This window comes from Notolabrus celidotus, chromosome 17 (genome assembly GCF_009762535.1).
Source record: "Notolabrus celidotus isolate fNotCel1 chromosome 17, fNotCel1.pri, whole genome shotgun sequence".
NCBI classification, from domain to species: Eukaryota; Metazoa; Chordata; class Actinopteri; order Labriformes; family Labridae; genus Notolabrus; species Notolabrus celidotus.
This window is the reverse complement of record NC_048288.1, coordinates 12,554,917-12,568,742: the sequence shown is the minus strand read 5'-3', so window position 1 is coordinate 12,568,742 and position 13,826 is coordinate 12,554,917. Positions and strand designations below refer to the sequence as shown.

Below are 13,826 nucleotides of genomic sequence, written 5' to 3'. Positions count from 1 at the left end.
TACTCATACAAGAAATTAAAGACCAGGTCAAGACTTCCTTTATTTACTGGTTTGTCAGTGTTAACAGCCCAACCATCAACATGAGACAGAAGAATGATGTAAGAGGTAAGAGATGATGTTTATCCTAAAATCTGGAATAGAGGAAGTAATTTTTAGCCTGTGTACATGAGGTGCACCCCTAAACCGTTAAGCCCAATCCCATTGAATCACACACAGTCCATGTCGTGTCTTAACAGCCCGTGATGTGCAAATGCAGAATGAACTTCGTGTTACTGGCTTGCTCGTATCGTAATCAAGCAAGCCGGATCCTCCCCTGGTGGTGAAGCTTTCAGCAGTGTGTCTGCCCCCTGGTGGCTGGCTGCAGTATAGGTACAAAAATCTGTCTCCCCCATTCATTTGAATGGGGGAGCAGTCAAACTTTAAAAAATAAACACACTTCGTATGAATGTTTCTCACATCCGTATGCTGTGGTGATATGTAGTTAGTATTTGACTGTTTTGTGTCCAAGGCCTCTTTTTCCTGAAAATGTTCTTTGTCGTTAGTTATTAGTGTTTAAAAAACGGGGTTGTACTTCTGGGTTTCCTTCGATTCACAGCCGCTGTAGAGGGAAACTTCAAAAGACACACAGCGTCTTATGACGCTACGCTGTAGGGCGGAGCTTATTACAGTGGCTTCACAGGCTCTGGCTGCACAATGGCGGCGCCCAGGAGCGAGATTTTTTTGGCTTCAGAACCATACAACCGGAAAGGCGGAGCAACCCTGTCCATTTTTATTTACAGTCTATGATCGTAATATGTTTAATTACAACAAACAGTATCAGCATCAGTAACAAACATCGCGACTGCTTGGAGGACGACTGGGCCAGATGAAGTCGCCTCTCCTCTGTCTCCAAAGGCCGTCTTATAAAGGGTGTAGGTGTCGTCACAACACACACATACAGTATATGGACATCTCAAAACCAGTACACCAAAATTTTATTTTGGACTCCAACTCTGAAGGCCTTAAAATGACAACAGTCAAGTGACCATTGGTCAAAGATGCCAACTGTCACAGTCAATCACATTTATGGCGAGATGCTCTTTTCTTAGAAATTCCTGAAGCCTCCTGAAGTTATTTTAAACAACATGTACTAACAACATATACTCAATCTTATGTGGTTAAATATCAGATACTTCATCCACAATGTGCAATTACTGTGCAGCACGGTAGTAACATTAAGCACAATATCTTGGGGTTTCTAATGTAATCCTGCTAGCTACCAGTATGGTAGTTGACCTCTGCTTAAGGTAACATTGATAGTTGTGAGGCACAGACCCACTGCCCTGGACAGGAGCCGAACACTTCCATTGGTCACTTGTTGTTTTGAATCAAGGAATCTTTTCAATCAAATCAGTACTCCATAAGGTTTATCTGCTCAATAGTATAACAACATTTTCTTTAACTGTCATTAAACACATAGATATAGCAGACAAACATTAATGTTGGATTAGAGATGAGGAAGTTATTTTCCACTAATAAGGAATTTAAAATATGATGATAGGTTGTTACTATTCCTGGCTTTTCACATAAAATGACCTAGATGGGTTAGATGATTATTTATCATCATGTTATCCAAGTTATTCACACACATAGACTTCAAGATCATTAACACACTTAAGTCAGGAGAACGACTTCCTAATTCAGGAAATGAACCCATCTGGATGTGCACGCAAATGCACTAAAAGATGCAAGACGAGAAGTGAGGGCGGGGGAAATCCTTGGTTCTGTAACATCAGTCTTGGGCAACATGAGGAGGTAAGGTTTTTTTTATCTCACATGTTTCATTAGAAGACTCTGACAGGGGTACTTTTTGTCCTCTTGCTCTCAACTTCCCCATAAGCCTCCTCTCCTCTTGCTTTTCATCTGCTGGAGGTGCATTCCAGGGATTGAAAGATCTCCAGTAATGGAGGGAGAATAATTTTCAGGTCACTGGAGGCGAGATTATTTGAGGAAGCATTAGTTAGCATAATGAAAGGGGTCTTATGTACGTGTACTGATGTGCACCCACAGGTTCAGCCTCCTTCTACTGGCTGTGGGTGGATAGCTCACCTTCACTGTAGTGAGCAAGACGGCTTGAAGCTTTACTGTGATTAACTAAAGCATCAATACAGTAGTATTTTGTGATGTCAATGCAGTCCCTGTTACCTGCACAATAATTAGACTTTCCTTCTCTCAAACAGTGAGCATGATTTTTAAAATGTTTTGTCTCAAAATCTAAGATAGCCTCCTTTTTGCTTTTCTTGTATTTCCTTCATTTCCGTCTCTGTTTCCTGTAAAACCATTTCTCCTATCAAAGCAGTGACACACAGGGTATGTAATTGGCCTAATTTTGGATCAAAGAGGAAGAAAAATCAAGACTCACTGGTTTAATTCTCATGCCTGTCAGAAAAATGATCAAACAGAAAAGTTTCAAAATGCCTTCTCCTTTTTCGCAGCAAATGAGCTGCATGACTTGAAAGGTAAAAAGGTTTCTGATTAATACAAGAATCCAGTGAATGACACGCTAATTTAAAAGAATACAAATGAGGTGATTGCCCCTCTTAACCCCAGGGGTCACACTGCACTGTGCTGACCCTGGATGACTAACCTACCTGTCACCGGGTTATCAGCCTCCTGGGGACTGCAGGGCACCGGAGCTGCCAACTGCTCTCCAACCAACCACGCTTCTTACCCATTTTCTCATCCCCCATCTCTGCTGAAACTCTGGGAAATATTTAACATTGATTTTCTCTTGAAGGATAAGAGGGACTGGTTCCAGCGCTGCTACAAGGCACCACCTAAAAGACTGTTTCCAGTGATGAGACTCCCACAGAAACACTGCATTTTCACAGCATTTACATGTGTTTGCAGCTAGCCAACGAGGGATTAGAACACCATTACTGTGCTTAATGATTTCACCAGAAGCCTTTTTCTGAGCAAAGGATGGAGAGGGAGGAAACGCAGGACACAGTGATCAGGCAGTAACACTCTGTTTACAGGAGGATGTAGAGAGTACTGTATAAATTCAGCAAGTGAACCGTGTTAATTGTAATTGCTCAACCAGCACATGTTTCAGAGACGTGACACACTCTATAGTGCTCTTCCTCAATCTCCTTTGGCCAAATGCTATAGATTAGCCTACATTATTTTCTATAGCGTGAGCTGAGTTCTCAGGGAATGTACACAGCTATGAATCAGCAACTAACTCAGGCTCTTGGAGACTTTTCTCACACATAATGAAAATGTTACCAATGAAGCAGAACCAGAGTCTTTTTTTATTCCAAGCTATCATCAAGTTTTAAAACCTTGGAGCAAAAATGTAGTGAGTTATAGAAGCTGTCATAGGCTGCAATTCATGGTCACCAGAAAATGATACATTCAAGTGACCAAAATTAACTTACATAAATATTCCCAGGGCTTTATCACCTTTACTTAGACAGGAGAGGACAGGTGATAGAGCAAGGAACTGGGTGAGAGAGTGGGTGATGTCATGTAGCATTCCGCAGGCTGGAATTGAACCAGGGCCAGCAACTATGTGGGCATGCAACTTTGTCATTCGGCCAAACCTGCACCCATACCATGGACTTTCAAGACAGTGCTCATACTCACAAGGGGATAAACCTTTTTTTTTATGTTTACCAACCCAAAGGCTACCACTGGGATAGTCTATAGATTTAAAGGCTGCTTGAAATGGACAAGGGAATATATTCAATGCAAAACAGGAAGCATAATGTCCCAATGTAGGACTGTGGTAATAAATGAACAGGTAACCTCTTTATGCACATTTGTATGCCTCTGATAATTTGGACACTGCACTGCTACACATCATATAAACTTAGGCTGCATAGATTATATTGTGTCGTGAAAAATAAAACAGACTACTTTTAAAATCATATCATGCAGACGTTGAAACTCATTTGTCTTTCTGTTACAGTCTAGATGCTTCTGCCCAAATTAATGTACATCAGAGGGTATGTACAACATATAAGGATAAAGACAAGACGTAATAAGTGCAAAAAACAGCTTCAACTCTTACTAGACACAGCCACTGACTGGCAGTGCACAGAATCAGTGATGTATAAGCATTGCCTCTTTTTGTCTTCTAAATATTTGATGAATGACCACATGATTAACTGAATCAGAGAAACAATAAGGAAACCTTACTTCCATGAGAGTTTACACATCAGATGGTGGTAAATGTGCACAACGTTGCTATCATGCTTAAAATTAGAGTCTGTACGTGTGTGTTTTTATTCACAATAAAGTGTTAATTTGCAAAAACAGTTAACTCACTTTTAAAAAATGTAAAACATGTTTCAAAAAACATACTATTTCTATTACTAGCTTTTGGTATTATCAATCAGCTAAAGTTGGATGGCTTTGACCAAGTCAAAATGCCTTTACTTACTAGATGTATCTTAAAGATGTAATTTCATTAAGAATCTATATAAAAAAGAAATGTGTTTTTTTAACGCTTATAAAAACTAGTTATCTGTTTTTGCAAATGAACTATATATTCAGGGCTAAAGTTAGTGCAACAGGACTTGGGATGAGGAAAAGCCACCTTTAACCTATTTTTTTGTTGTCTTTATTAAATTTGATAGATTACAGCTACCACCAAGAGTATTCACTGCTGACATTTAAATTGATAGCTGCCTGACCTTTCATCATACCCATAGTTGTCACTTAAGTCAGTAGTTAATTATATTGTTGAATTTACCTGTTATATCTTGGCATGTAATGGTTTTGTTTGGTTCTTTCATATGTGCAATAAATAAAAGAATAAGTAATTAAATTAATTCATTAATAAATAAACAACAATCTCTTTTTTCTCAGGACTCTGAAAAAAGAAAAGAAAGAAACTTTTCTAATACAAGTTTTTTTGTCATAAACTTGGGCTGATCAGAGCGCCCCTCTGCTGGTTTTATTTATTTCTATTTGGGAAAATATTGTTGAATAATTTAAATCAATCAATTGTGTTTACAGATGAATGCAACTGTCACATTTTTAACAACACCGACTCCATTTTTGTTCAGAAATAAAAAGTCAGACAAACCAGAAGGGTTATCTATCTCACTATGTGTCTCTCTTATTCAGTGTATTCATTTAAAGCTTGTTCATTTCCTCTGATGGATGTTGGCGTGACAGAAAGAGACCAGATAAGGGACTAGACTGAAAGCTTCTCTGGAAAGCAAATCCCAGGTCAGGTTTCTGATGCTTTAAAGATTATGTCGTCTATTTGACTGGACTACTAAATATCTGCAGTTATAGCTGACTGTGAGGGCAGACAGGAAGTATTTCAATCATATGCCATTAGTGCTGTGATCTCACTAATTGTGGTCAGCCTGTATCAAAGGAGAATCAGAAAAGCATTCAAGTGCTCATGGAAATTATTATGAGATTCAGTCAAATGTGCATCTTCATAGCAACAATCTTTGAATCACATTAAAAGACTCAATCGATGGAGTCAGACATTTTGAGCTTCTAATACACTGAAAAATGTATTCCTGAAAAGTGACAATCACAAATGTGATGGCTTTTGAAGCTAGGGGAGAAAGTGACAAACAGGGAGAGGAGGGAGGATGAAAGAGACGACAGGGTGGAGGTGGTGTGTGTGAAAGAGGTGGGGGTGGTGAATTTGTTGTGTTTGCTTTTGCCTATTGCCTAATCCCGGGCAGCATCACACACCAACACCATCTGTCACCATTCACATTTGGTGTGAGCTACATGGACCTGACTGCTGGGTGTAATGGTGGTCTTCTTGTTAAACAGGCAGGTACTGGTTGGAGATGCTGGAGTGATGGGGGGTTAGGACACCTCCCACAGCCTGTGGTCTGACCAGAGCGTAAGGGGTCTGTCTTTTTCCAGCCTGGGAGGAGGATGAGGGGCGGGGAGGGGGGTTCTGATTTGCCGAGCAGCATCAGCAGCACTCTGATGGTTCGGTGCGCTCAGAGAGAAGGAGCGGGGAGGGCGCAGAGGGAGAGGGAGAGAAGGAGAGAAACACAGTGATGCGGTGACACATGGCTGACTGTACCGCCTGCATGCTCTGACTGCGGCTTCCCCTTTCCATTCATCGGAAAACAGGAGAGGCTGGACACAGGGGGGGATGCTGAGAGACACTTCTGGGAGGCTGGAGGCTGCTGCAACTACCGACCAGGATAAAGCACAGACAAACAAGCTCTGAAGACACCGGGGACAATTCAGACTGCTGCTTGGATAGCGTGCTGATCACACTACCTCTTGGTAAGACTGATTCTGGCTCCACCTGTTATTACCTGCAGTGTTTTAGCTCAGGCTGCTAATATCCAGCAATCATAGAGTAGCAACAATTGTTTCCATTGAGGTATTTCCATCTGCAAGTCACTGTGCTTACTCTACCTTTGTATTTTGTTATTTTAATACCACAGAAACGGAGGTCTCAACAATGAAGCATTTTCAGATGGAATTAAAAATGCTTTGCATATATTTTGATTTTAAAAATTGTGTCATTGTTGGGGCCTGTGTGGAAAGCTAGCATATTCAAGGTGACATTCATTGGTTAAAGTTTGTAACATTTTATATTAAACTTAATCTCTCAGTTAGGATAATAAGCTTTTGCTGTAGAAATTCATTAATAAATTGTTCAAAAGTATAATGAGAGTAAAGTTGTCCTTTTCTTTGATAAAGATTAATGAGGAGCCTACCTAACTCAGATTGTAGTCCAAATATGAGAACCACAATCTTAAAAGTTTAAAAATCATTTTTTTCTTAAATCAGAATTAAAAACATATGGATCAGCCTTGATCAGAAAACTGCAATTAACATATTTTTTTTGTAAATTAGGGTCACAAAATTTAACATGCATGGACTATTTGGCTTCAAAACTAAATCATACATTGTGAAGTCACTTTTTCAAATGACTCTCAGCAGCTATGCTTTACTTAAAGAAAAATTTATCATCCATGAATACTATTATGTAGCCTATTCCTGGAAATTCAGGCTATTTAAAAATATGTCCTGAAATTTCGTGCAAAGGATAATTGCTGAAAATACGCCTACGCATAACGATAGACTTTAAACACTTAAAATTATTGCATATTTATTTTGTTCTCTCCTCCTTTCTTCTAAAACTATTAATTTTTCTTATTTTGTTTTCTTTTGCTTGCTAATGTTGTATTTTCTCCAGTCTATTTTATACAGTCTATGATTTTCTCACACGCGATTTCTTCTCTCAATTGTGATGGCTGTAGACTGGTGCGCGTGAGGGTTTTTGTCCCTTCCGAGCCGCCGTAGCGATGGGAGATAACATGTCCAAGCGACTGAAGCTGATCTCGGCTACTGAGGCAGAGATGGAGGAGCGCACTTTTCCAAACCCGTACCCAGACTGGGACCCAGGAGTCCTCACCTCCAACTCTGGAGCTGATGTAGACTACAATGAGCCATTTGATGCCGACGGAAAGGTGAGCAGTTTCACTTTCACATCATTTTTTAAACTATTTGGGCTCGTGCTAATGAAAACTAGAGATAGCTTTAAACAGAAGTGCACTTTCTGTCGCAGTTACCTGTGGCTGCTTGACGTCTGTTCATCTGTGATGCATTTTACATGCATTCATGATATTTTGGTGGAATCAGTGTAAGTAGGAGAATCTAGCTGAGCCTCGCCGAGTTTAGCAGCGTGCATGCTAAATGTAAACATTGAGGAACTTGTTTTGAGTAATCTCATTAACTGCTGAGAAAGATGACATCATCTGTTCTGTGTGCAGATAAAGTTGCTGAACGTAACTACATATGACTGCACAAGTGTCTTCAACAAATACAAAAAGGCTCAGAGGCACTAGTTTGTGCGTCTAATAGACATGACACCTGTGCTCGTGACGACTTTGATATACACCTGAACGCAGCATTGTGAGGCAGAAACGATGGAAAAGTGCGCACTAGGTTGCCGGATTATACAAGCCAGCGAGCTGGTAAAAGGCACAAAGATGCATTTTGATAGCTGTTTTATTATTACAAAGCTTTGTGAAACTAACTCTGATCGGCAGTGGTGTACTCAGGCTGTTTGAGGGACAGGGGCGAAAAACAGGACACCTCCTCTCAATCCCCTTTCCTCACAGTTTAGGGTGAATTTAAATGTATTGATGCAGCAGTAACAAGATCTGGGGATCCGGGGGTCCCCCCTGCACATTTTGAGCACCTAACTCTTATCCAAAGAGTACTTTTTTATTTTTACAATTTGTAAATTTGAAGGGCATCCAATAAAACGGCACTATAGAAGGCAATTTGTAATGTTTTATCTAATCCAAGAGGGCACTTAAAGGTGCAGTTGGTAGGAATGGGGTAAAAAACGTTACTTTTTTTCTGCTGGGTTCGGGAAAAAAAATCATTATACGCATCGGTGCTCATCAGTAATTGAAGTAATTTGAGATTATGGTGAAATCTCTGTTTTCCAATTCCTTTGTATCAAGCAATGTTATAATTCCCCTCGTTCCCGGTATCATGGACCAATAAGAGCTACTCTCTGACCTTCTGTCCTGATTGGTCGAGCAGAGGCCCCACTACGTCGCCCTGATTGGCTGGGAAGCCGGCACAACATCCTCATAGAACGCGCACGAGAGGTAGGAGAAATCTGGTGGGGAGGAGTAATGGTGACATTCGAAATCTCTCTCCAAACTGATGTTTATGTCACGACTACCAACAGCAGCTTTAAGGGCAGTTTCTATCGGACACAAAGGCACAGTCGCCCCCCGTAAAGAAAAATACATTAGGTTATGCTTTAGGTTTTAGAACATGACTAATAATTATTACAGAAGCTATATTGAGCAGTATTGTTTTATATCAGAATCAGAATCAGAATCAGCTTTATTCGCCAAGTATGCTTGAACACACAAGGAATTTGACTTTAGTAAACTGTGCTCTCTTTGTACAAGGCATAAGAATAGGAATAAGAATAAGAACTACGATAAAAAATAAAATAAAAATATAGTAACAATAACCTTAGCTATAAATACAAGAAACAACAAATAGGCATGACTAATATGTACAGGCTAAAATAATATGATAAAGTGCAGTGGTGAGTTGCAGAGGTAGTTTTACATTATAAAATAGAAGTTAAATAATACAAAAAATAGAAATATGGAATTCTGCTTGAGAATTGTTGCATTGTGTATCTACATACATTTACAGAGAGTATTTATCTGACAGGTATGACACTGTTATGGTTTAGTGTTCATCAGAGTGACAGCCTGGGGGAAGAAGCTGTTCTTATGGCGGGTTGTTTTGGCGCACAGTGATCTGTAGCGCCTGCCGGAGGGGAGGAGTTTGAAGAATTTGTGTCCAGGGTGTGAGGGGTCAGCGGTGATGCTACCTGCCCGTTTCCTGGCCCAAGACAGGTACAAGTCCTGGATGGGGGGCAGGTCGACACCGATGATTTTTTCTGCAGTCCTTATAGTCCGCTGCAGTCTGTGTTTGTCTAGTTTGGTTGCAGATATATTTATATATCATAACATATATTTTTTCAATTTGACCTTTATTTAACCAGGAAATAAAACTATTTGAGATTAAAAATCTCTTTTTTTGAGAGCGTCTTGGCCAAGATAAGTATTAGCACAGTTTACAGAGTTTCTGACAGAGTAGCCACAAATACAAACATAACACAAGACTTTTTGAGGACATTTAAATACATGACAGAATCAGAATCAGAATCCTTATCATTTTTATTGTCACTAAAAAGACATCAAACAAGACAATACAAGCCACAGTTAGTTGGAGCTAAAAAGGTGCAGTAGTTAGTTTAAATAAATGTGCTGTGCTGTAAAATTGATTAAAAAAAAGTGTATTAAAAGAGTACAATAAATGATGGAAGGTGAGGGTGAAGGCAGGGTGGAGGGGCAGTGACCGTAGAGTGTTCAGAGTTCTTACGGCTTGGGGGAAGAAGCTGTTACTCAGTCTGTTTGTTGAAAATGTTTGTTGACTGATAGTATCAAGTATCAAGGGAAAAGCACTCAAAGCAATGGGGATAGGGTTTTTTACCTGTTAGGTCTGTAGAACAAAAATCCAACTAAAGGGCTGAGTTAAATTTTTAAGACATCTATGTAAACTTCATGAAGAAACCAAGCTTCTATAATAAAGACAAACTCAAGGCGTTACAATTTTGTGGTCCTTTCCAAGGCGTGGTTCTGTACGGGTGACGCACCAGTGTATTTGACCGGCTTTTAATCCAGTGGCTTTGTGTATGCTATGCCAACTTTGTAGTCATGCATTTGTACAGTTGTAGGCCAATTTTTTGCGACTTTAGTGACTCTGTTACTTTCTTGCGAACATAAGAGAGAAACAGATTTGTTAAAAAATCTTCTCTAGAGACATTTTATTTGTTTCTACCAAGCGGCAACCTTCGGCTGCATGAAATGAAGCCAATGCAGAAGTGCTAAAAATTGCAGTTCCTTGACTGTCCACTTGAGGCTAGTACTGGAAACCACATACACACCAATCCAAAAAAGTAGAGTTCAGCATTTTCAATATGGCACCCACGGACAATAGGCTTCAGAAACATAAGGGCGACGTCAAATATACAATGTCCATTTATTATACAGTATAGTTTATACCTGAATAAATCATTGTTTATTTTCAATAAATAACTGTCAAACCAAATGATCAATAAAGGTTGCATGGAGTTCATTCTGAATGGTGTTGCTGGCATCCCCAAAAATAACAAGAATAGATCTTTATTATGTTACACCTTTTGAATTTATTTTTTCCTTTCCTTCTTTAACAAAAAAACCCCAAAATAAAATAAATTACAAATGTCAAGAAAAGGACTCAAAACAACTTTTTTCTTTAACCCTTTGGCATATAACCCCTCTTGTGGTGGTCAGCGAAGTAAGGTGTTTAGAGGCAGACACTTTGCAGAGCCTAATCATCATTGATAAACTGCACAGTCAAACCCTATGGATGCATGATTCAACTGGACTGTATTTATGTTGTAGTTAGGGCTAGGTATCACCAGGTCCCTCGCGATATGATACTATCACGATATTTTGCCCACAATAACGATACTATCACAATACAGCAATTCTGCGATAATCGATATATTGCAAGAAATATCATCCACGATACATCACGATATCTGTGTCACTGAAGAAATTCAGAATTTATTGACTGCACTGAATCCATTTCACAGGAATTACAAAACATTGTAAATCAATTTCACATGAACGACAGCCAAGTAAAACAAAGTATCTACTGCACATATGGTCTAAGACAAAGGCCCTCAATAGGCGCCCCTGGGCCGCACCCGGCCCGGCGGCTGCCTGTTTGTGGCCCCCCGAACTGTTATTCCTTCACTATATGTTTTGGTCGGGTCAGCACGTGTATACCACGACTAGTCTCCATGCCAACGATACGCAGACAGCCTGTTACTGGGTCACTTAGAGTTCACTGCCGCTAGTGCAATTTTTAAAATGAAAAAGCATCATGTCTCCGCAAAACCGTCATCGTGTGTCTGAATTCAGATGAAATGGCCTCAGACCACATAGCCTCAGGCTAAATGGAGTCAGGCTAAAAGGAGTCGGACTCAATGGTAAAAGTGTGTCATCTTTTGTAAATGTGTTTTGTCCTTCAGGGCCACTGTAAGGATGGGTAATGTGTGTTGTCATTTAGAAAAGAGGTTGGTGACATTAGCCTTGTGAGCGCATTAATCAGCTGACCAATCAATTGGCCTTTCTCTATATTGGTCTATGTGTTGAATGTGATTGGATCTTATAAATTGATGGTACTTCGAAGCAACTACAACATTAACTCCAAAAGAGCATGGATGACATTGTCCAGCTAACAATTCTGTGGGCCTTTTTCTTCTTCTTCTTCTACTTGTTCTTAAACAACACAATGGTCTTTATGTTGGCAGGGCCTGATTTCCTCAGATACCAGTGAGATGATGGATATAAATGATCCATCATGGCTTGTTTGAGAACTGAATCTATGAAGACAAACTAGTGCTCACGGAAAACAGAATTGTACAAAATGCAGATCAGCTGTTAGCCTAAAGAAGTTCTTCTAAGACACTAAGAATAACAAGTATTAAAGTACTGCATGTATTGTGTGTGTGATCCACCTCTGTAGAGAATAACTGTTTGTCTAATGTATGAACCGTGTCTCTGTTCTGTGCCGCTTCAGGCAGTGCTTTCATTTTTGGTTGTACTCCCATTCTTCTCCTCGGCTTTCTGAATATACCATTGTTATGCTAAACACACACTCACATTCATTCTTGTGAAACAATTCTGTCTGTCACTTTGCTTCTGCTTTGTTCTCTTTCCTTCAATATTGATCCCTCCGTCCATGGATGACTGCAGCAGTGACTCAGAGCCCCGAGATCAGACTGGATTGGTAATAATCCTCTCTGTGTGAGGCTACAGGGCAGCCTCTGGTCATGCTGGCTTCGTTGGCTGTGTGTTCTGTTTGAACTGGACTGGTCTGGAAAATAGAAAGATTTCAAAAGATAACTTGAACAGTGTTACCCAGAGAAGGGGATACAAAAATGTCCCCACATCCCCTTCGATCCTTCAGTTGCTGTGGTTTACATGTTGACAAGACATGTTTTTGTCATAGTTGCACTCTTGCTTGATTAGACTATTTGTCAGTGTTAAAAAATGTTAGAGAATTGGATGCTTGCAGGGTTTTTGTGGACTTCCAATCTTCGTTGGTCGTAGATAAAGTAAAACTGAAGCTCCTCTTTGGATGCTAGCCTAACCAAGACAGCTGATTTTTCTAATCACTGCGTACAACCAGGATGCATAACACCAGAATAAAATCAATCGATCAATCAATCAATCAATCTTTATTCATATAGCATCAAATCATAGCAAACATGATCTCAAGACGCTTTTGCAAGTATAACAGGTATAGACCACTGTATGTTAAATTATTAACAAAGAACCAACATCATAGAACCTCTGTTCCATATTCAAAGTCAGCCAAAACACTGAAATGCACTTCCTCCATAACAAACTCTGAGATTGTATTTAGGTATTTAGTATTCAATGTTCAAAGGTGGAAACTTGAAATCTGAGGTGTTGTAGCCTGACGATTTTCTGGGCCGGTGTAATGACAGATTTTGCATCTGTGTCCAAGTGTGCTCTGTACACATACCACTAGAGACAAGATTAAAAAGTGCAAAAATGTCCCTCTAAACTGATACAGTTGGCCAAACGATTCATCCATTTATTGACCGTTTAAGCAGACCGCTTCACACATACACTCTGATGTTATTCAGTTACTACCCAGAGCAGCTGTTTGTAAGAAATAAGTGACAAAAGCTGCCCTGCTCTTTTTCAATCAGAGTCTGTCTATACTTATATATGTAATGCAAAAAGTTTCACGTTGCTTTTAGTTAATGATTCCTGTTGAAGACGAGGGGATAAAGAAACAGCATCGTTTAGGGTTGTAAGGCAGAGCTAATCAGTCCTTGTATCCTAAGGATTACCTTTTTTATTCCAGCTCAGGATTAGTGATCGGCATTTCAAGCAAAAAATACTATTTGATAGTCACTGCTAAATATTCGCAGATTATTCCAATAGTTCCTGACCCTCCCTGCAGACATAAGGAGAAAGAGACCCTTTCAATGACTGTGCTTAGTTGTTGTAGATATGCTGGTTAGATATTCTACTTTTACCTATAAAGTTTGCACTTCACCTAATTTTTCGTTTCTTTTTTCGTACGAATTCCTCCCAGAACTCTTTAGTGCTATAGAAGTCTGCATTTTTCTCCAGTTCTGTTGTACCCATTATACCAGCAACTGGTGGTGCAGTCATTATGTTATTATGTTGTTATAAAAGTTT

General features: G+C 39.6%; 1 protein-coding gene across 1 annotated transcript in view; it reads left to right on the top strand.

Moving 5' to 3' along the window:
* Positions 1–7,253: 7,253 nt before the first annotated feature.
* Positions 7,254–13,826, top strand: part of lancl2 (LanC lantibiotic synthetase component C-like 2 (bacterial)) — a 37,531-nt gene continuing 30,958 nt past the window's right edge. The window contains exon 1 of the mRNA XM_034706680.1: positions 7,254–7,457. Coding sequence (XP_034562571.1) covers positions 7,293–7,457 — 165 coding nt within the window. The 5' untranslated portion in view covers positions 7,254–7,292. The remainder of the gene's footprint in view (positions 7,458–13,826) is intronic.